This window comes from Callithrix jacchus, chromosome 2 (genome assembly GCF_049354715.1).
Source record: "Callithrix jacchus isolate 240 chromosome 2, calJac240_pri, whole genome shotgun sequence".
Taxonomy (NCBI): domain Eukaryota; kingdom Metazoa; phylum Chordata; class Mammalia; order Primates; family Cebidae; genus Callithrix; species Callithrix jacchus.
Window position 1 is genome coordinate 198436999 of NC_133503.1, and position 24346 is coordinate 198461344.

Consider the following 24346-nt stretch of genomic DNA (forward strand, 5'->3'; position numbering starts at 1 on the left):
GATTTCTATTCCTTTGGGTATATACCCAGTAATGGGATTGCTGGATCGAATAGTATTTCCGTCTTCAGATCTTTGAGGAATCGTCACACTCTCTCCCACAATGGCAGAACTAATTTACACTCCCATCAACAGTGTAAAAGTATTCCTTTCTCTCCACAGCCTCACCAAGCATCTGATATTTTTTTTACTTTTTAATAATAGTCAACTAATGTAAATTTTTAAAGAAAAATTAAGGCAGTGCATATCGATGTTTATGGTGCATGGTAACAATGGTGCCTGGAGGGAAACAGATAAGTCCAAGCACTGAGCTGAGTTGCCTAGGTGTAGTTTGGTTTTGCTGCTACCTTTCCCAGAATCCCCTTCCCTCTATGGTTCTTGGATAGAACTGAACAGAAAGGAATTTGTGCCAGAATTTTGAGGCAACAGTGAAGCAAGTCCTCACCAGAAGTCTTTGTGGTCAGAAATGATGATGGACACTCATTGGGTCCCAGGCTGGCTTCTGTACATCCTCACTCTCCCTGGCTCTATGTCCTGCTCTTCTTCCCAACTCGTGGCCACTGAAGAATGGGGGCCCAGCAGACACTGGCTGCTGAAGCACAGAACCGGGGGCTATAAGGAAGCAACAGATGCCCATGGACCTTTCTACCACCTTTCAGCCATAGGTAAGTAAAGAAGACTTCTTTATAGTAAAGTATAGTATAGTATAGTACCTAGGACAGAGAAGAGGTCTCCAGATCAGGGAAGCCACACCCAGGCTTGATGGAGAAAACACCATTTGTTGGTCCCCTAGGACAAAAGAGGGCCCTGCCCTGAGAGATCCTAGATTCTGAGCTTACTGTCATTCGCAAATAGGACTTGAGCTTAATCTCTCTTGAAAGGGGGGTATGTATACTTTCTTAAAAAGGGGAATAAATTGGCCCAGCACAGATGCTCAGACCTGTAATCCCAGCACTTTGGGAGACTAAGACAGGTAGGTCACTTGGACCCACGAGTTTAAGACCAGCCTGGGCAATATGGTGAAACCCCATCTCTACAAAAAAAAAAAAAATACAAAAATTAGCAGGGCATGCTGGTGCACACCTGTTGTCCAAGTTACTCAGGAGGCTGAGGTGGGAGGATAACTTGAGCCCAGGGAGGTCAAGGCTGCAGTGAACTGAGATCATGCCACTGCACTCCAGCATGGATGACAGAGTAAGACCCTGTACCTAAATAAATAAACAAATAAATGGGAATAAACTGTATACTGGGTGAGCAGGTAGGTGGACTGCTATAGTAATTAGCATTGCTCAGCATTCTAGTTATTCTTTTTTGTTATGGCTTTTTAAAAAATCCAAATTGGCTGCAATAACCTCCTTCACTGTGTCTATGCCCATGTGTAATTCTCTCCTACACTGAGGATGGCTCCAGCCATGTGACTCCATTTGGTCAATCTAATTAATCCATTTTCATGGGACAAGCAAAGACTTGAACAAAGACTTGGGCAGTAGGGCTTGGCCCTTTCCTCTTGCTCTTTGGAAGCCCCTGAACTCCATGCAAAGAAGCTCAGGCCAGCCTGCTAAATCAAAGGGGACAGCCTAGTGACCTGGCACCCCACTCAACAGCCATGGTGGATAGCCTGCCAAATGGCCACACACATAAATGTGGCTATCTTGAGTAATCCAATGGTTAACTAACCTGACAGTAGACCACACAAACATATAACAGACTAGTAGAGATCAACCAGGAAACCTAGGTCAGAAGACTCAAGAGCTAACCCATACTACTGTGAGCTAAAAAAAATGGCTAGTTGTTCAAATCTGGTTTTGGTTTTTAGTTGTTACACAGCACAAGCTAATTGATACATCCTTCTCCTAGGCATAGGAAAGCTTGGCATGGCTGTGTAAGGTACCACAGCAGATTGTTTTTCCCACACATGGGGTCACTCCACATTCATCGCATGTATGCTTGGCATTCCTTTCCTCAAGTTAGGGTCTATCCCCTTAGGCTGACCACCCACCTGAGAGGGTCATCTTTGTAATATCTCTATCAGTAAAGTGAGCATGGCCCGAATTCCTGACTTGGGAGACAGGGTCATAAAAATGCCATGCACTTCCATCTTTTTCTTTTAGGATGATCATTCTTGAAACTAGCTCCCATATCAAGAGAAAGTCAAGTAATCATGTAGAGCGGTCACATGAAGGTGTTCTGGCCAACAGTGCCAGCTGAATCTCAGTTGCAAGCCAGCATGACCACCACGCAGGGAAGCGAGCCCCAGCCTTCAAACCACCGCAGCCAATGCAGGGGGGCAAGAAAGAGCCATTGCAGGCCAATGTGCCCAAACTGCAAGTATGGAGGAAAATAAACAATGGTGGTGTTTCCAATCAGTAAGTTTTGTGGTGGTTTTTAAGGCAACCAAAGACAACTAAGAACAGTTACTCTGACCAATTAAAAATGAATGAAAGTGATGTGTCACTTCCATGTGGAAGGTGTTCATCCCCGGTAGTTAGACACAGAAGCATGCTTTTCTTCCTTGGTGCAACGACTGGGAAAGAAGTGTGTTGTGGGAGGGGCCCTCCTTCAGCCCTGAGTGGCAGGGCTGTCAGCAGAGTCCCCCTACTGACTCACTTTTACCATGTACCCTGAGCAAAATATAAACCTTCGTTATGTTGTGTTAATCCAGGAAGATTTTGTAGTCATTGCCATGACATAATCTAATATGTTCTGACTGACGTAAACAGGAGATAATAAAGATAAAAACACACACATAAAGTAATAGATAAGATAAACAAAGAAAGATGGTTCTTGAAAAAGCAAAAAAGAAGACATCTGGTGAGATTATACAAGAAGGCATATAAAGACAATATTATAAATAAAAATAAAAAAATAAAGCCTATGTAAAACATCAAAAGGAGAACATTATTACCAAAATGAGCATGTAGTTAAATTAGAGAATTTGGATGAAATGCAAAAATTCCTAGAAAAATATCTCATTGAAACTGACCCAAGAAATAAAATTAGAAATACTAGACAGTCTTACTACTATCAAAGATACTGGAGCAGAAGTTTCAGAATCTCCCTGCAAAGAAATCGACAAGCACATGTAGTTTTCTAAGTAAATCCTATCAACTCTTTACAATGTAGTGAAAACTTTTTCAGAAAATCAGAAAAGAAGGCATACTCCCAGACTCATTTTATAAGATTAGCCAAAGTTAAATTTTTTAAAAAATGGTAGTTTGACCAATAAATATTCCAAGCTCATTTCACCCAAGACTTTTAAACTAAATATTAGCACATCCCATTTAGCCTTTTGTAAGGGATATCATGAAAACTGAGTTTATCTTAGGAATATGAAATTTGTTTAACATTGAAAAATACATAATTATTATTTAGTAAATTAATGGATTTTAAAACACCCATAAAAAGCAAAATGATGACCAAAATGATTGTCTCACATTTAAACTTTCATAAATTAGAATAAAAAGGAATCTCAAAGGATGTCTACAAAAACATACCACTGAAGTCATCACAAATAAAGTATGAATTCCTTGTAAAATTAGAAAAAGAGCAATGGTCCCCATAATCAACAATTCTGTCAATATCATTTTAGAGTTCCTAGCCAGTGTAATAAAACAAGAAAAAAAAAAAAACTAAAGGTCTTGGTACTGGAAAAAAGGAAATAAAACTCTCCTTATCTGCCCATGATATGATTTTCCATATGGGACACCTGAAAGTATCTGTAGACCAGTTACTAGGTAGTAAATAGGATACCATCGCAAGCTACCTGGATATAAGGTGAATATCCAAAATTCAATCGTATTACTTTACACTGGCAACAAAATAATAGAAATCATTATTTGAAGAACATCATTTACAGTAAGCAATAAACTACAAAATAAAATTTTTAATTAAGGAGCAAGAACAGAATATAGAAAATTATAAAACTGTACTGAAGCACCAAATGAATGCAGAGATGGCCTGTGATAGGGATAGATGCATTTAATATCATAAAATATCAGTTCTCAGCAATGAATGGATAGATTCAATATGCACTAAAAAAATATCCCAAAAGGGCTTTCATGTGGAAATTGGCATAAGCTGATTGCAAAGTTTCTATGGAGAAACAAAATGTCAAGATTAACTGAGATATTTTTAAAGGAGTTGAATAATATGTTACTTACCCTGCCCAATATAAATACTTATTATGGAGCTTTAGTCATTGTGTGTGTGCATGTGATATAGAAAGGATAAAAACAAAACAAAACAAAAACTTAGTCCAGGGGGCAGAAGAGCACATAACCAACCAACCAACGATATACAGAATGCTGACATATGACAGATGATCAATCGTACTTGATCCTCCTCAAGGGAAAAAACAGGCAAATGGATCTCAATTTCTACAACACACCACACGTATCTATCATTCATGTGTATGTGTCTATATATAATAAAATGAACAAAAAGACAAGAGAATGATAAAACCCAATTTCAATATGAAGTTTACATTTGAGGATAGAGAGTAGAATGGAATGAGTTGAGCATGTAGAAAGAAATATGCTATTAGAGATATTCTAGTTTAGGATGGATTCATGAATATTTACTTTACTATAAATGAGCCACATAGAGATCCATGAGGATTATGCCTGAGAATCAAATATTAATCAAATTAATCAAATGAGTAGTTCTATTTTATGCACCTAAAATTCAATTGCAAAGAGCATGGAGGTTGTGTAATTCACTGCAAATCAATGATGGGAAAGAGTTAGACATTAGGTTGGCTACATGTCTGAACTATGCTAACATTTCTTCATTATCTGTTCTATTTACATTAACCTGATCTCCTGATTTAATTTTTAGCATTAATAACTTTAATTCATTCTAGCAATGGACTAGTCTAAAATTTTATTTATTTTATAATATCCATATAATATTAGTAACTTGATACCTTAATTATTTGCTCTTTTTTTCTATATATAGCTACAAAAATAATACAGGACACTAAACACACACACACCACACATATACACACAGATAAAATAATTCAGTGTTGGGAGTAAGCACACAGGAATAAAAACCAGTCCCTTTGAGCTCTGGACTGTCTTAGCTGTAATGCCACAGCATCATTATGTCTGATAGATGGCAAAGAACATTGAAATAAATGGGTAGAATTCATAATTCCAAGATCTTGCAGTCAAGTCAGGGCTCCTGTTACAATAGTGCTGACTTGCCATCTTTTCTACCAGGAACTTTCTAGGGGGTGACGATCTTAAGAGACCTGATCTATTCACAGTACTCTCATAGAAAATAATGACCATCTTGAGAAATCTCCAGAATTTCAATCTTTTAAAAGGAAACTATTGTATTATACTTTCTGTCTGTATGTTTCAAATGCAATAAATTATTTACTCCATATATTTTAATTGCCCTATAATTGAACTTTCCCGTTTCAAGTACCAAGCTTTTCAGAAGTGACTTGGTTCAACTCTGAGATGCAATCTGCCTTACGCATCTTCATAAGCCACAGTCAGGTCTGTGTTTTCAGTCTCTTTGCCTTGGCACAGTCGTTCTAGTACTCTGGGCAGAGTCAGAAAACTAGTTGGTAAAGCTGCCCACAATGGTTGTTTGGGTTGAGGTTTTACTTACTGTGTCTCTCCCACTCTCACCTGCATCTGGCTCCTGGAGATGGAAGTACAAGCAGAAGCAGAAAGAGGGAACCAAAAGAATTATTTCCAACATTGCCAAAAACTGTTGGACAAATGTGGTCTTCTCCTCACCCTCTTTTCATCCTCTTCCTTGTGATTTTTTTCATCTCATTCTTATACCAAAAAAGGACTGAAGAATTAGCACGGGTTTAATTTTGTCAAATGGCCCAAACTCATGAGCTAACTTAATAATCCTTTTCTGCCCTCCTAAAGGTTTGGAAATAAGGCACGGAGATGTGGAAGAGACTTTCAGATGACGGGAGTCACTCAGGAAGATCCAGAAAGTGGAGAGAGTCAGAGGTGAACGCCCTCAGCTCTTGTGGCCCTGAGATATGATCATGAAAATGATAATAGCTTGCCCTGGAGCAGTAAGGGATCATGTCAACATGCTAGGGGTGAACCAGTTCAGGGTGGAATGCTATCCAGGGTGATGTCAATCACAGTGCTTGACCCCCAACCCAGGTGCTCTAAGTACTCAATGAAGGAAGAAATAAATTGGGTTCAATGAATTGTCTCAATGTCAATATCAGGTGGCAGGAAGAACTGGTATACCAGTGGAGTATATATAATATTCAGCTCGGACTCTCCTGTCACTAACAATTTCTAATGAAATATATCACATGCAAAACACCTTCAACATAGGAATATAGCAGCTGTAACCATGTTGTTCCATTTTTAGCAGAATATATGGTTTTAACTTATCAGTAAGAATTATGGCTTAATAGGAATGACTCTTACACCAATGGTGCATATGCCAGGATTTCTCCAACAACAAAACAGAGCCACAGGAGAGGCTCCACTTGATGGAGAAGACACTGCGGACATTAGGCATAATGAAAATAAATAATGCCAGCAAGTCAGAAAATTAATTGTGAGGAAGCATCTCCACCTAATTCCTGTAAGTCTAAAAGAGAATAACATTGAAAAGTAACCCCATTACACAGAATGAAGATTGAGGCTGTTCATATCAGTAAGAAATTTCAACAAGTTGCGATTTTGCTAAGACCAGAGCTGGGAATTCTAGACCTGCAATGTTCACTAGCAAAATCACCCAGGGGAAGTCAAATGCCCTGTGACCCTGTGATGGTGTTGCAGTGCAGTTGCATGACCTTGAAGAGATGAGTTCAACTCTCTGGGTCTCAGTTTCGTCATCTGTAGAATGGGCACCTTTCTGGCTAGGGTATTCTTTCACAGTAACAGTGAAAATGCTACTACAAAGACCTCGGAACAGCTAACAGTTCCTCGAGGCTTACTTTATGCCAGGCATTGGTTTAAGGGCTTTACATGTACTAATTGAGACCATCAGCTTACAAGGCAGGTATCATGCCATTTTATAAACGAACTAGGTTAAATAGTTTTCCCAAGGTCACAGAAGTGGAAATGGACAAAGCCACAATTCCCACACAGACAGATGCTCTCAACCACTTTACTCAACTGTCCTTTTAAAATAAGAAAGCAAGGTGCCATGGATATATTTAATCATATATTTCAATATTCAAAGGATGCTTCCAAATCCTTTCTTGCTAGGCCTCTAAATTGCAACCATCTTTCCTGCAGAAAATTACAGTTTTTCCTTGGCTTTTGTTATACCACAAGTAAATTATAACTAAAATGACTTAGTGAATTGCTGGTTGCAAATTACAAGCACCTGCAGAGTAACGTTTCCTGCATGTATAGAAATGCATCAACAGATGTATCTTTAGCTACCTTTATTCCAATACCTAAGAACATGCTCTATTCCCTTCCACCCTCAGAATGATGAAACCAGAGAAAGCATTCACAGTATTTCCTGCTCCTTGGTGGGGATGTTGGGCGCATTTGTCTGTCCTCCCAGCCTTCCACCCTCAGGAAGGAAGTGATTCTTCCACCTATTGGGGGTACTGAAAGATTGTGTGGAATAATAAAGTTGGTTGCCCTCAACAAATGATCGGGTCTGTTAATTTGTTTTAGAAGAATAAGATTCTTTCTTGATGTACAGATAAAAGAAACTCTCTGATATATCTGCCCTTCGAAAAAATATCTGATGCTGGAAAATTAATTCATAATAAAAAATGCTTCTTTTTAAAATATCTAGCTCATTACATCATGATAAAAGAAAGAAGGTGGGTTGTATTCTCAGTCACACATATTACCTATTTGTAGTTAATGACAGTGGATAATCTTATTTTAGTATCATACTAAAAAAACTACTTTATTTCTGTGTCTGACTACTTACAATTATAGAATACAATTTTTTCATTTATATTGAAATATTGACTATTCCTAATCATAAATTTTAGCCAAAACAAACCTGGCTAGAGCCAGCTAGTATTCTGACAAAATAAAAAAAATATATATGTCAACCTTTCCTAACACTGACAGGCAAATTTTGGAAACAGCTGATTTTGGATATAATAAATGAGAGTATTAAATTCTGAAAAAATGGTTTTCATGCATTCAGTAATAAAAACGAGTTCCAGAAAACAAAGTAGAAAGAGAGAAAAAAGAAGAAGAAAAAGAAAAAAACAAGTGACATGATAAGACTTATGACTTAAAATTTCATTTCACTAGTTCTGAGTTTTCTGATACCAGGGGTCAAGTATATTTTGTTCACCATGTCCAGCACTGTTGCCATTCCTGGCACTTGGTAGGCACTCAACAAACTGATGGTGAAAAAAATTATAAATCAGATTTTTCATTAATATCCTCCATGATAAACAGCAGAACTTATTACTCATATTATTAAGCAGAATGTTTCAATCAAGATATGCCATCAAATGTTCTATTTACTGAGTTTCACGTCTTCAAATAATTCTTCATAAGTATGGGATGAAATGTATTTCACAGTTTAAGCAAGACTGAAGTTTCAATTCAGGATTTATTTTTACAATATATAAAACTTTGAGGATTACTTTAATTTTAGGACCAATAATGTAAACTTATGGATTGACCAAAGGTTGAAAGTAAATAATATCACTTTGTGAACAATGTCAATTAGAGAAATACTAAATTGAAACGAAGAAGCTTGCTTTTTCCTTTTTAGTATGTATTCCAAATCATCTTTACAAAGGCAATTACATACAGCAAAAATCTCTCTGTACTTGCATTATGCTAAGATCATTTTGTAATCCAAATGTTCTGGGAGGCCAGGGATGTGCTGTAAGAAAATTGCCAAACTTCTATAAGAACTGATGAAAGTCTAATGGAAATCAAAATCAGGCAGATTCGGGGGAAAAAAAGGAATCTGTCCAAGAATTTAGGCAGCAAAAAATAGATCTGCTTAGCTCCTGAACTGCATGACAGCCCAGCTACTCAACTAAAGTGCTCCAGCGTGGAAATCTCAGCAGGGCCCCAGGGCAGCCATTCCCACCTCCTGAGGTCGACCTCTCTGAAGCCAAGCTCTGCCAGCTGGAGAAATGAACTCACTCTAATCACATGAACACAGCTCTACCTTAGCACTATTCTATCTTCAAATGTCCCTACCCCAGCCATCCTTGACTATCTGGATGAAGAACATTTTTTGGAAAGCAGAGATGTTGGTTATGGTGCTACCAAAATCAAAATAGAAACAGGCTGGTGGGAGCCCAGAATCATCCCAGTCCCAACTCGTGTCCAGTTTCAGCTCACAGGGCACATTTCTCCTGGGCATAGATAGCTCCTGCTGACTTGGTCCTGCAGCTGGTCTTTGCCTGAAGGTGGCTTTTCTACCAGACTGGGTTACCCTCCCTGATTCTGGGACATTTCTGAACAGCTTGTCTCTTGGAAGGGTTCACATGATAGACAAGAGACCATGAATTAGGTATGGCCAAGAACAGGATTCATTTCACTCTCATGCTGTGAGAAATGCCCACTTTGTACTTAAAATGGTTTAGCTGAAGGCAAGAGGAGCATGCAAATGACTGATTTATCAAGGAAAAGTAAGGATGCTTGGATAATGTTTTTAAAAGGCTACCACTTCCACAGATGCACCAAGCAAAATGGGACATAAAGGAATTGAATATAGAAACACAAATATAAAGAACAGAGACAATTCAAAGAAGGGTGCTTTAAGAGCAATGTTGCTAAATCTGAGTGACCCATTCAAGAATCTCTATCAATGAAGTTTAAGAAATTTGAATTCTCTATCACAGAAAACAAAGTGGTATATGCAGGGGAAGCATGAACTTCACACTTGTCTTTAAATATATTAATGCTGCTATAAATGGGTCATCACCTGCTTCTTTCCATTTAGAAGAGAACAAGCCAGAGAAGGTTTGAATTACAGAGTCAAGAGAATCACAAGCAGAAATGCCCCAGCAGAGCAGGTTTCCAAAGGAAAACTCTGATGTTCCTGTTTTTTCTTGGCAAGGAAAAAACAGTAAGTAGATGTCTTTGGAGATCCTGCTTGCCCATGAGACTGAGCAGAAGTCTCTCCCCAAGTCAGTTTTGTTCCTAAAAGTAGTAAAGAGAGATAAAAATGCCATTCCAGAGAGCAGAGAAGGCTGGTTTACACGTGGAGAGAGTCAGGGCTGCTCTGGACGCCTATCTAGGCTACAGGGATCAAAAGGTACTCTCTGCTCTAGGTTTGATAGTATAAGAGCCAGTGTGTGATCTGTGACTTGGGGGCCTCCTACGATCTATTTTCTATTCTTAACTCATCGAACTCAATCAGTAGACAGCTCCACTGAGTAGTGTGGGGAATTTATTTTTTAAAAACATGATGGTAACAATTCTTCCCATGCATAACATCTGAACACCATCTGGTTCCGGATATCCGAAACAAATTGCCAAATACCAAGGACAGCTATTTTATGCGGTGAAATATAAGCAAAATCCACTTCTTTGGTGGTGGACACATATAAATATAGGCACATATTTATATTCTAAGCTCAAAAAATATCACCCAGTGGAGACATTCCCAGAACAACTACTGACTAAAAAAAAAAAAAAATCTCACTGGATAATCGATGCCTCGCACCAAATCTGCACATGCATATCACAGGCAGAGCAAAAGTTTGAACCACACACTCAGAGATCTGTAACAGGAAGTTACCGCCATCTACAGATTTCCCCTCACTGTTCAAGGGAGCGAGCCAAGGATTTCTGCTTGAAAAACATAAACTGGCAAAACTGACATCAGCTGTTGAGCTGCATTATACTCCTAGAGATGAAATCCACTTTAATAGCCTGTCCAGAACCCTAAACACGTTACTTCTCTAGGAACAGGAAAGCAACCGTCCATTCTAAATGCTTAACTGCGAACCCTGAGGGTGAAAGAGTCACAAGTCAATACCCCATCACTTTCTGCCTATCGGGCTAAAGGGCTAAATGTACACAGATTTAAAGGCAAGATGTATACTTAACTTTTCTTCTTCATTTTCCTTGTCATTAATTACTTTTCCAAGGATGGCTTTTTGCAGAGTTGAATAATGCCCAATCCAAACTAAAACGCCAGCTCCAGGGCAGTGCCAGTGGAATCGGGCAGGAGACAGTGACTCGCCCAGGAAGCCGGGGGATGATTCCCGGAGACCCATTCGAGCGCTGTGGGCAGCACAGAGTTTGCCAGCCGGTGCGCAAAGATGCACAAAGCACGCGCCCTGCCCGTCCACCTGGTGAACACCTCGACAACTTTATTTTGGGAAGAGCTTTCCAAGGAAACTTTTACCTCACCCGCAGCCCTTGCCAGAGCCCACCGGGCCGCGAGCCCGCAGGAGGAGCCGGGAGCCCCAGGCCGAGGGGGAACCGCGGGCCAGGGGGCAGCCCCGAGAGGGACGCGGCTCAGCGGGCCGGGGAAGGCGGGGCGCTGGACCCGCGGGGAGGCCACTCACCAGCCCGAGCGCGAAGAAGACGGCGAGCAGGGCGAGGCAGGCGCCCATGACGATGAGCAGCAGGAAGACGATGAGCGGGTGCTGCTGGCTCATGCAGTAGTAGGACTCGTAGAGCCAGTCCCGGGACCGCGGCAGCCCGTCTCCGCCGCCCGCCGCCTCCTCGGCGCGGTCCCGCAGGTAGCGGCGGCGCCGCATCGCCTCCTGCCACATCGGGGCGGCTCGCAGGGCGCCCGCCGTGCGCGCCCGGCCGGGGCAGCGCCGCTCGCCGCGGCCGCCCGCGTCCCACCGGCGCGCAGCCTCGGCCGGCCCGGCTGCAAGCTCCGGGAGCTGCGCGCTGGGGCCTCCGGCGCGGGCGGAGCTCGGAACCCCAGGCTGGGCGCGCTGACGCGCGGGCTGGGGGCCGGGCGGCGGCCTCGGGGGCAGCTCCCGGCGCCGCCGCCGCCACAGCCACTGCGCGGGAGGGGGCTGGTTCCACCGGGCCCTCCGCCCGCCGCTCCCCGCCCCGCGCGCCGCCGGCCTCCGCGCAGGGGCGGTGTTGGCCCCCACCCGACGGCCGGGGGCGAAACGGTGGGGGGAGTGGCGGGCTGCGGGGATCGGTCTGTGCCCTGGCCCGGTGTCGTCCTCGCCCTCCTCCCTCCCACAGCTACCGGGTCGTCCCCCTCCCCGGCCCTATCCCGAGTGCGGCGTGGGTGGGGTAGGAGGGACAGCCCTCCCCTCTGCGGAGTGAGAACGCAGCCCCGGGGTGGAGGGAGGGAGTCCCACCCCCGCCCCTGCCCCCGCCCCCGCCCCACCTGCCTGGGAGCACTGCGGGGCTCTGGAGCTCCTCTCCGCTACCTCAAGGGCAGCAGGCTGTGGGCAGGGACGCTGCCACCCTCTCGTTTCCCCAACCCCTTCGTGGGCTGCGGGGGCTGCTCCCACCCTCCTCCATAGTCACAGAGAGCGCAGCCGGGGTCAGAGGACCCAGGGGTCCCTCCTAGAGTGCGCGGGTCAGAGGACCCAGGAGACACTCAGTTTTTACTCTCTTGGGGCGCTGGAGGGGACCTCCCACCCTTCCTGCTCCCCACTCTGGGCAGGGGTTTGGCGTCCAGCCCGGCCTCCCCGCCGCGCAGCAGCGTTAGGGGCTCCCCCATCCTCTCCACTTTCAGAGAGGCCGGGGCTCCCTGTGAGGGCGACCAGGCGCGGAAACGCGGGGGACCCTGGACTGGAGACCCGCGCGCTGTGGAAGGAAGCGGCAGCGGCAGCGGCTGCACATGGACCCCCCCTCGCAGCTTGGGGCGCAGCCTCCCTCGCGCCCCGCACGCTCAGCCTCAGGCATGCTTCGGAGGCGCCGGACGGGCCTATCTTATTATCACAGGCTCATAGAGGTGCCCGGTGGCTGGTCTTGGTCCTTGCCGGGCCCCTCTGCGGAGCAAGGAAGGCGGCGACCGGCGCTCAGAGAGGCGGTTGGGCGCGGGGGCAGGCGGGTCAGGTCTGGTAGCAACTCCCTCCCTTTCACCTCGGGGGGCTGCACGCAGGAGGCCCTAGAGACCCGGCAGGAGCCTGTGTGGGCTGATGTCATCAGGGACAGGGGCCCCTCCCGACACGCCTGGGAGCAGAGGCCGCTAGCCCTCGCCCTGGCGGCCGAAGGGGGCTTCACCGCTGACTTCCAAAGGAACCCTCCCTTCTGGAGGTTTTCTCCTATTCGAGTGTGGTCCGGTCTAAGGAGACCCCAAATCCCAGCTCCTCCCCAAAGCCCCTCCCTACGGAATCCAAGGCACCGGGCCCTCCCTTCTCCTGCCACCAGCGGGCAGCCCAGAGGACTGTTCCCTGCACTTTTTATCTCTTCCAGGAGATGACCAGCTCTCAGGACTCAGCCTTTGTCATCACCTAAGACCTCAGAACCTTCTCGAATGGCCCCACTGTCCGGCCACCCGAGCTGTCGTGTCCCACTCACGGGCAGAGGGCATGTAAGCTGGGTAGCTGTATTACTGTGAGCACAGGCCCAGGCCGGGCACGGAGACCCAGGCGGGATCCTCCCAGAGGTTTTCATTTTAGCAACAGCCAGTGCCAACGGGGCCTACGGGTGAGGGCTCGGGAGCTGCACAGCTCACCCGCAGATCTCATAGAGACGGGAGGCAGGGAGGCAGCCGGGGAGACTGGACTCAGGGCCGTGTCTAGGACATCAGGTCCAGCCCCACCAGGCTCCCTGGCCCCTGGACTTCCCTCCTTCTGGGGACCTGGGAAGGTTTGGGGGAGGAGGCAATGGGTGGGAGGGGAGGAGGCAATGGATAGGAGGGGGTCCCCCGGGAGCCTCCTGTAGGTCCCAAGGCTCCCACCGGGGTCACCCTACCCTAGCAACAGAAAGACATTCTCTTCCTTACAGAGTATATGGACTGCCGCCCCCACCCTGTCCTGCCTGCCCTCCACTCCAACGCCCTCCTGTGACTGTAACACAGGTAATTTCAACTTCAGACCCTCCCACCAATCCTCACTGGGCTGGATGCTTTGCTATGGACCTGAGGATGTGATTACGATACTCCCAGATTTTAGGTTTTTGAAGGTTCTGAGAGCAAGCTTCAATGACAGACCACACTGATGAGTCCGCGGTATAAATATCCAGAGCCCAATCCCTTCCAAGGAAACACGGTTGAGTGGGAAGCTGGACACGGTTTCTATTGTGTTGGTTCTCCCTTCCTCCTGCTGTGCGCTTCGTGTTTCTGGGATGGGCAGAGTTGCACATTTCCAGTCCTTTCCTGTGCTAGAAACCGACTGATTATTTATCTTCTCTCCAATCCTTGCTTCTTCTCCACCCCTTGTATTGATAAATGTTTGCCTTCACCCACTCAAGAAGGAAGAAAAAGTAAATAATCTGTAATTTAGGTTTATGCAAAGACAGCTGAAAAACTTGTGAGGAAAAGGAAATGCTTAATTACAGTCTCCTTCTTCCGAGTGGGGAAGCAGACCCTTTTGAATATCCAGTATCTATATCATATATATGTTCTCTGGTAAAGGGAGTCTTAAGACTTTTAAGAAATTTTGTTACAATATAATGGCATGGAGATTATTTTGTCCTTGATCCTTTTGAGATTTTTAAATTCATTCATCCTTTCATTAATTCACTCAACAAGCATTTTGTGACTACCATGTGCTGAATGATGGGGGCAGGGTGTGGGGTGGGGGGAAGACAGGGACCCTAGGAACCTTGTAATAGTTTCCAATTTACTTTGAAAGGTAGGGCTACAAAAAGTGAAACAGGAACGAAAATCAACATTTCTATCCTCCTTTTTTCCTAAACACTACGATTTAAATTTCATCATCATAGACACAGGACTTAGAAGGAAAATAATATTAAAATCAGGAGTATGTCAGGGCTTCTCTAAGGCTTTGCTAGATTTTTGTTTTGCTTTGATGCTTATTTTTATGGAGGCTTCAGTCATTATGTTTAATACAAAAAAAAGTGAAACAGTGTGATCATTACAGTTGCTGTATTCATGTTTTGGAATCAATTGCACTAATTATGCCTTTTAAAAAGTTCCCCACAGTAGTTTCTATTTTAAAAAGGAAAAGAAAAAGAAAAAAGAAACAAAACAGTAACTCACAAGCCATATGAAGTACAATGAAAAATGTCCTTTAGTACAAAGCCAGGAGCGTGAAATATGGACTCTTGCAGCTAAAGGGACCGCAAGGAGTCCTCTGGTTCATTTTTGTGCCTCAGGGCTGCTGCTCCAACGGTAAGACGTGGAGAGCAAGGGGTTCTCCCATATATTTACTCTGTAGCAATTTATTTGTGGTAAAAAGAAATCAACCGGGGAATCTCTTCTAACTGGGCCTGAGGGAGAAAAAATAAAAAGCAAGCATCAGGAAGCAGAATTTGTTTTTTCCTGTAACGCTAGAGGGCAGCCGTCTATCCTCATAACCCCGCAAGCAAGGCTGGCTGTCTGGGTCTGTGACTTGTGCAGCTGGTTTAAGGTTCTCCAGTCACCACCCTTAAATTCTTAAAAATGTTTGATCAAAGGGCTCTGCATGTCCATTTTGCCCAGGGCTCTGCATATTGGAGTGCCCATCTGCTAGCTGGTCACATGAAACAGCACTCCAGTCTGGGCCTGCAGACAGAGCCTATGACAGGCCAGCCAAAGGACAAGGCCTCCTCTGCCTGGGAACTCATGCCATCTATCCCCACCTAATCTGGTCACCTCCCATGGACTACATACACACTAAGACACACTCAATCGATTATAAATCTAAGCAGTCACGCTGCAGGATAGGTTTATGCATCAGTGGGTTTTGCGTTAAAAATAACCCATCTTCTAGCTCCTATTTCAAATCCAGTTAGATTAGCTCAGTCAATGATGCTGTCATGTTCCTCTCAACGTCCACAAGGCTCTGATTGATTAAATCAAGGCAGCCCAGGCAAGTGCACCAAGGACAGAAGCGGACATGCCCAGCCAACCCAGAGCACACTGTAGAGCTGAGCACAGTCTTTCCCTGTGTATTCATTTTCCTCTCTGGCAAATACATTACTAAAATTTATATAATAAAGTATGAACGGTATGTCAACAGATTCATTATCACCATGAAATATGCTTTGTGTACCCAGATAACATTTACATTTTTATTGAACCAGAGTCTGGGAATACAGAATCCACCCAACCCAAGCCAGTTTATGGCTCTTAGAAGTCAAATTAACTCTTACAGTTCATTTAAGTACTTCTTTGCAGTTCAGTTTCCAAAGCATCAACAAAATGATGCTGATCATAACAATATATTCATTTTCTTGTCCATCCAGTGCTGAATGATCCCTACATGCCTTTGAAAGACCCTACTTAATTGGCTTATATGTAAATTCGGTTTCCAGGGACAATACCAGAATCAGGATTTCAAAAAATCATCTGAAAGATCTGATTTGGGGTGAGTTACTGAGATTTTTGGCCCTTAACATGTGCGAAGATGGTCCTGGTGTGTCAGAACAGACCTTTCACAGATGCCCACTGCCATGGAGGAGTTTCCTCCTGGTAATCTTTCAAAATCCACTGACATGCTGGAACGCTTTCCATGAGTCCTGAGAGGAGTAAGAGTAGGTTAATGACGAATCGGTTTCCAGGACATCTACAACCTTGTGAGAGATATCGATTTCTCTGCTCTTGCCCAGAGAACGTGAGCTAAAAAGCAATGACTCATGCCGCTGTGGAGACTTGAGTTCAGGATCAGTGGCGTAAAGAGGTGCAGAAGAGGGTCTTATTTAGTAAGCGTAAATGTGTAGTTCAGATACCTTGGCTTTTATTTTTATACCCTTGTATAAAATTAAGTGTCCCTTAAAATAGTCATTAAGGAGTGACTTAATGATACTCTAAAATTTTTTTTAAAAATGTACATCGAGGAACAGGATATGACCTCTATGGAACAATGCTGAGATATAGTTCATGAATATTTTTGAGTAATTTCACCTTTCTCATTCAGTTCAACCAATGTATGATTTTAAGCCACTTCACACATTTTAATTCATGGGACTTTTTAAAATTTGAAAATAAATCAAGTTCATTTCTAGTCTCATTCCACACTATAGTGAAATAATTGTCAATCTCTCAGAATCACTTCCTTAAAATACTGGATTTTGTTCTATCGCTGATATCATCTGTCATCCTTGGAGAAGTCACGTAAGATCTCCAAGCTTCAGTTGATTACTTTTGAAGTAAGAAAATAAAAAATGGACCAGTTATGCTAAGACTCTTTCAAACATGTTTGTGGTAAAGGAATGGATTTTAATCAATATTTTTAGATTGAAAGAAAAAAAATTGTTTGCATTCAATTAAAAATATATAAATATAATACAATTGAACTGTACCAAGAAGGTTGTTGAATTTTGTCTAATAGTTTAATAAAAAGTACTATTTCCTTTGATATAAAGCAACAAAAACATGTATTAGTGGTGTGTAATGACAATTAGTAAACGCCCACAAATCTTACTTTTATATTAACGTGGTCTGTTCCCTCACTAAGAGGTAAGTTCTGTCAAAGCAAAAGATTTTGTTTCTTTTGTTTATGATGTTTTTATTACCTGAAATTTGCAAAAACACATAGTAAGTGCTTAATAAGTATGTGCTGGATTAATGGATGAATAAATCAAGAAAGACACAGACAACTTCATTCTTTTAAAAACTGAGTTCAATTGATGAATAATGGCAATAGATTAAGCAAAATTTCATTTGACAAAAATACTTCCAGGTCTCAAAGAGGTTGTCTTTATATGTCTACCATTATTACCGTATTAAACAGTACCCTCCACTACGTCTTTAAAATCCTCACAGTGTTTTCACATTTTAAACTGGCAAGAATTTTATGAAAGACTGAACACCGATTGCTACCAATTCCACTTGGTCAACCGAGCAAAGGATAACAGTACATATAAGGTGAGATACTAAAGAAATAATCATAAAATAAATCTGTTCAGGAAAGAGATTATCTGGAGAAAATACCATTGAGGTTGGTTTTTTTTTATCAAGAGAAAATGGCATCTGGTACTGTGAGTTCCCAGTAACAAATCCTGGGCAAAACATCTTATGTGTTCCCAGTTACACATGATGGGTGATATCAGTGAAGTCTCCCAGATTAATAAAGTGCTAATTTAGTACTTCATCCTCTCTGCAGCTTAACTGTGTTGAGACATTGACTGTAAGGAGGCAGAGGTAGGATGCAGTATCATGTGTCAGCTCCCTGCCTGGGCCCACTGATTGCCAAGTATGAAGACCAGCCTAGAGGGTAGTAAGAAGAAGAACAATCTACAAAGAACTTAAACAAATTTATAAGAAAAAGCAAACAACCCCAACAAAAAGTGGGCAAAGGTTTTGAACGATATGAACAGACACTTCTCAAAAGAAGACATTTTTGCAGCCAACAAATGTGTTTTTAAAAAGCTCATCATCACTGGTCATTAGAGAAATGCAAATCAAAACCGCAATGAGATACCATCTCATGCCAGTTAGAATGGTGATAATGAAAAAGTTAGGAAACAACAGATGCTGGAGAGGATGTGGAGAAATAGGAATGCTTTTAAACTGTTGATGGGTATGTAAATTAGTTCAACCATTGTGGAAGACAGTGTGGCGATTCCTCAAGGATCTAGAACTAGAAAGTTTATTGAAGCACTGTTCACAATAGCAAAGACTTGGTATCAATCCAAGTGCCCATCAATGATAGACTAGATAAAGAAAATGTGGCACATATACACTGTGGAATACTATGCAGCCATTAGAAAGAATGAGTTCATGTCCTTTGCAGGGACATGGATGAAGCTGGAAACCATCATACTTAGAAAATTAACGTAGGAACGGAAAACCAAACATGTTCTCGCTCATAAATGGGAGTTGAACGATGAGAGCACATGGACACAGGGAGGGGAACATCACACACTCAGGGGTGGAAAACTAGAGGAGGGATAGCATCAGGAGAACTACCTAATGTAGATCACTGGTTGATAGGAACAGCAAACCACCATGGCATGTGTAACAAATCTGCAAGTTCTGCACATGTGCCCCAGGACTTAAGCATAATTTAAAAAAATAAATACTGACACAAGAACAGAAAATGAAACACCGCATATTCTCACTCATAGGTGGGTGATGAAAAATGAGAACACATGGACACAGAAAGGGGAGTACTAAACACTGGGGTCTATTGGGGGGAAAAGGGGAGGGCCAGTGGGAGGGGGAGGTGGGGAGGGATAGCCTGGGGAGAAAAGCCAAATGTGGGTGAAGGGGAGAAGAAAAGAAAGCACACTGCCATGTGTGTACCTACGCAACTGTCTTGCATGCTCTGCTCATGTACCCCAAAACCTATAATCCAATAAAAAATTAAAAATAAATAAATAAATAAATAAATAAGAATAATGACAGCTCAGAATAGGCTTGTTGAGTTTCCTGGACTGTGGTTTTTTTATGCCTAGCATTTTTGGAAAATGTGATCTGTTTCTCAATTTAATTTCAAATGCTATACGGTCCATGTTCATGGACTGAGTTACAGATTCCCTGTGATAAATCCAGGATGTTTTGCTATTAAATGGAAGACTTGGAAAAGAAACCATAATAAATGTTTTAAGTAGCACATTTGAGTGCTGCATCATGAATACGTCTGAATATCTTCATACCTAAGTAACTGGGCACTTCTCTTCCAAAGTGTACCCCAGCCACACCCTCAGCTCTTATAAGTGACAAGTCTGAATCAGAACTCAATGTCAGAACCCAACAAATTTTCTCCTGGCTCCAGGAGGCTTGGGTTGTCCTACTCTTTCTCCGTCACTGGCCTACATCCAAACAACTATTATTGCTACCAATGTTACTTAGTGTTTCCTCAAGGCTCTTCCAGTTTCTTCCCCCATTATCTCCTTCCTGCTTGCAGCTGCCCTTCTTAACCCTCTAATGCCATTATACCTCCTGCTTTAAGCTCCAGAAATAATTGCAGGGAGCTCCTGAGTTTCCGCTGCCACTCAAGCCCCACCTCCATTTCTAGACCTATATCCCTGTTTCTTCCTTTGTGTGCAACAGCTACCCCCCACCCACACCCACTCTCACCAACTCTCACCTATCCACCACCCTCGCCTTATGCAGAGACCCGATTCTCATCATCTACATCTAGGGCTCTCCTTGACCTCCCTCCTTCACCCACTCTCAGCACCATTAGCTGATTATAATACTGTTTCAATCCTGATTACTCTCCTGAAATAGCAAGTCTGTGTTGGTAAGCAATATTTTAGGTATTGGGAGGGTTAAGTAAAAGACATTTTGAGAGTACATCTTTTTAGTAATGCATTATAGTGATGACTGACTGGCATGCAGGCTCGTTTTGTTCCCTATTATTTAAAAAGCACAATTATTTATATCAATATAAACAAGGATTTCTAAACACTGGGTGTTTTAAATAAAATGTTTGAATGTATAGATAGTGACTAAATTTTTATGTAAACACTAGTTAAGTAAAAAAATACCGTCAGAGTGATATTTCAAATGAAGAATCAATTGAACCTTCCTGAAAGAGACAGAATCTGCTTTGTCCCACACATAAGCCACGTGAAATGTACTTCTCTCTGCTCCTACTTCAGTACAATGTGGGGCCTGGGATAATGTAGGAGAAGGTTGCTGGGTTCATGCGGCCAATTGCCTCCAAATGACCAGATATGGTTAATGTGCCAACTCTATCTAGACAGGCTGTGTTTACATTGTTACTGAGAAACAATGAAGACATTTTCATGCTCAGCAGGCTAAAGGAATAAAAAGGCTATCTTCAACCTAGATCTTCATTATTGTATTACAGTCTAATAACTAATATATGGAAAAAAGTCTGTCTATGCTGCAGGGAGCTTTTCTTCTAAATATATTCTTCCAAAGAGCCAACAAATGGAAGACTTATCTTAAAAATTAAAAAATATATGTACACTTAGAAATTTAAAAGATATTAATATTAAAATATATGGATAGAAATATAGAAAATATATATCAGGTTTAGAGGTTTCTCAGTGTTGATTCAAATTACATTATATCAAGTTTCATTAGAGCACAACATATCTACTCTTAAGATGTACGGTTTGTAATTATGTATCGTTATAGGGATACATCTACTTTTCTTACATGAAGAGAATTATGTGATTATATTTAGTCTTTAGGTTTGCAAATAATACGATTATGTCTGTTTTGGACAGAATTTTACAAATCTAAGTTGTAATTTCTTGTTTCCAATCTTCTACATTGATTGTGTAGAGAAGTATCAACTGGCCACCTTCCTTCCCTCTTTAAACGTTGTGTTATAGGAAAATTCAAGGGATAAAGGACTTGTGAAGTTTACATCAGGAATCACAGGTATAAGTGCATAACAAAATCAGATTAGTCCAGTGATTCACACATTGCCCATCAGACATCTTCTTTCATTTGGAACCTTTCAGAATGTTTTTGCTTCCTGTGAGTGAAGTATTTTTGACCCAAATAATATTCAGCCTTTTTTTTCTTGGGGGTCTATCAGTAATGTTTCAGTGAATTACATCTAAACAAAAGGGGAAAATGAAATTTATAAAATTATTTTTATACTTAGTCTGGTACTAAGACTTCTTTTAGAGCCCAGAGTTTAAGAATGGGCTTTTAGGCCAGGCGAGGTAGCTCAAACCTGTAACCCCAACACTTTTGGTGGACGAGGTAGACGGATGGCTTGAGCCACCGAGATCGAGACCAGCCTGGGAAACATGACAAAAACCTATCTCTACAAAAAAGTACAAAACTTGGAGGAGCAGGATGATGCACGCCTGCGGTCCCAGCTACTCAGAAGGCTGAGATGGGAAGATACCTCGAGCCCAGGAAGTCAACGCTGCAGTGAGCTGAGATCCCACCACTGCACTCGACCTGGGAACAGAGCAAGACAGGTTCTTGGTACTAAAAAACAAATAACCATGGAGATTTGTATTAAGAAACGCTGAACTGCTATTGTCCAGATATGTTTCTTAAATAGGTTGTTACAACCAGAAGCAGAGGGGTACTGCTTCCACCCAACACTTTTTTTTTTCCCAGTAACATGGATGGAATCCACTCAACATTTTCAATCCAGCGATTGTTAGATGAATAAACCATTGAAATGTCTAACATCTTTTTAAAGCATTTAAAAGATAATTACTTGTTCTTGTTTATCTTCTTTTTGATCATTGGCCCAGAATAATTTATAATATTCTTATACAAGATACTGTAAGACCTTTTGGGAAAGGACCACACTGTTTATACAGTTGTATACTCCACATTCATGATCTTGTTTGATTAATTTACTTATTTTTACTGTGATACTATGTAATCCTGTAATCCTTTGAGTTTTGTAGCTTCTTTTAGCCATCTGGAAGCTTTTCTGTTTTGTAATTGACTGAAGATTGATTGATACCCCACCCAACTCCCAGAGAGGATTAGTGGATTAATGGAAGTCCTCTGATTGTTCTATTTCAAATAGTGCTTAATTAAAAAGATAATTCCAACTGGTTTAAAAATAGGTGGAATATAATTTCAATTAAATAATAGTGGGAGTAAGCAACTAAAGATAATTAAAACATAGCAAATTTAAAAATGCTTAATGAGCACATGCAAAATCTAGACTTGATTATTTTAGAGTGTGTATTTCATTTGAGAAATGAATAAGAAATGATGGTGAGAAACCAAGACTGTAGCAATAAGAGTAACCAAGAAGAACCTGGGCTCAGACTCTGTTGCACAATGTGCCTGGTGGAGCTTTCTTGTGAAAGTGTAACTTGGAAAAGAAATGCTTCCCAGCAACCTACTTCTCAGGTGGAGCTCACCTGAGCTATATTTTTTTGTAAGTGCTTTATGCTTTCCACAGAGCCCCATCCCTGGGGTAGGGAGGAGAGGAAGTTGTTGGTGTGTGCTGCCATCAGTTGGGATCTGTGATATAGTTTGGCTCTGTGTCCCCACCCAAATCTCATCTTGAATTGGAATAATCCCCACATGTTAAGAGTGGGACCAGGTGGAGGTACTTGAATCACTAGGGCTGTTTCCTCATGCTGTTTCTCATGATAGTGAGTTAGTTCTCATGAGATTTGATGGTTTTATAACGGGCTTTTCCCTTCACTCAGCACTCATTGTCTCTCCTACTGCCTTGTGAAGAAGGTTCCTTGCTTCCCCTTTGTCTTCCACTATGATTGTAAGTTTTCTGAGGTATCCCCAGCCATGTGGAACTGTGAGTCAAGTAACCTCTTTCCTTCATCAATTAGCCAGTCTCAGGTACTTCTTCATAGCAGCCTGAGAACAGACTAATGCAATCAGTAACTGGGGTAACAGGTTGTATCATATAAGATTGCATTATATAAAGGGGTTATATTTATGTATAAATAACCCCTTAATAGACATATATATTTATGTATAACCCTTTTTTATATTATATAAATATTTATGTTTATATAACCCCTTTATATAAATACAGATTTATATAAATTTATATAGACAAATTTATATATAAATTCAAAATTATATACAGATATATATAAATTATGTAACCCCATGTATATACGGGGTTGTATAAGATTGAGTAATATAAAGGGGTTATATTTATATTTATATTTATATAAAGGGGTTATATTTATATTAGATTGTATTATGTCAGATTGTATATGATATAATCATATAAGATTAATATAAAGGGGTTAAATTTATATTTATGTAAAGGGATTATATTTATATTATATTTATGTAACTCATTTATATAAATACAGATTGTATGTATCTAAGATTGGGTTAACGGGAGGTGGAGGTTGCGGTGAGCTGAGACCATGCCACTGCACTCCAGCTGGGAGACTGAGTGAGACTCTGTCTCAAAAAAACAAAATTGCATTTATATAAGATTGTATTTATATAAGACTGGGTTGTATTATTATTATTATATTATATATTATTTATATTGATTGAAAAATAATAAAGGTTTATTTACACTATCATGAATTATACAGATTGTATTTTTATGAGCTTGGGTTATATAAAGGGGTTGTGTTTATATTTATATAATAGAGTTATATTTATATTGATATAACCCCTTTACATAGCTCAATCTCTGACTTGACAGCAGCAGCCCCACTTTCAAAATCTGCCCACCCTTCCCAAACTTAACCAAAGTGTCCCCCAGGAGTGAGGGGAAGGGGAAGTTCATTATGCAAGAGGACTCTTAGCTCCAGACCCAGGGGCTTCTGTGATGCTCCCTTGTCAGAATGGCTCACTGTGCCAATGGCTTTTGAGGTGTGTCCATACTGGGTATTCCATTAGTACTGGCTGATGGACAGTGTAACTTGTGGCCACCCCAATCAGGGAGGGTCTGGTGACACTCCAGTCTCGCCAGACTTCCAACAGCTCTCACGGACTCTTTTCCATCACCCTTGACTGG

At 41.8% G+C, this 24346-nt stretch overlaps 1 protein-coding gene and 1 long non-coding RNA gene across 2 annotated transcripts in view; one reads left to right on the top strand and one right to left on the bottom strand.

Moving 5' to 3' along the window:
- Nucleotides 1–11916, bottom strand: part of ADCY2 (adenylate cyclase 2) — a 456478-nt gene extending 444562 nt beyond the window's left edge. The window contains exon 1 of the mRNA XM_002745132.6: nucleotides 11465–11916. Coding sequence (XP_002745178.3) covers nucleotides 11465–11674 — 210 coding nt within the window. The 5' untranslated portion in view covers nucleotides 11675–11916. The remainder of the gene's footprint in view (nucleotides 1–11464) is intronic.
- Nucleotides 11917–13386: 1470 nt separating this feature from the next.
- On the top strand, nucleotides 13387–14106 carry LOC144581488 (uncharacterized). Its single transcript, XR_013532370.1, has 3 exons — nucleotides 13387–13526; nucleotides 13827–13899; nucleotides 13987–14106. It is a non-coding gene; the product is annotated as an uncharacterized LOC144581488 (long non-coding RNA).
- Nucleotides 14107–24346: the final 10240 nt, after the last annotated feature.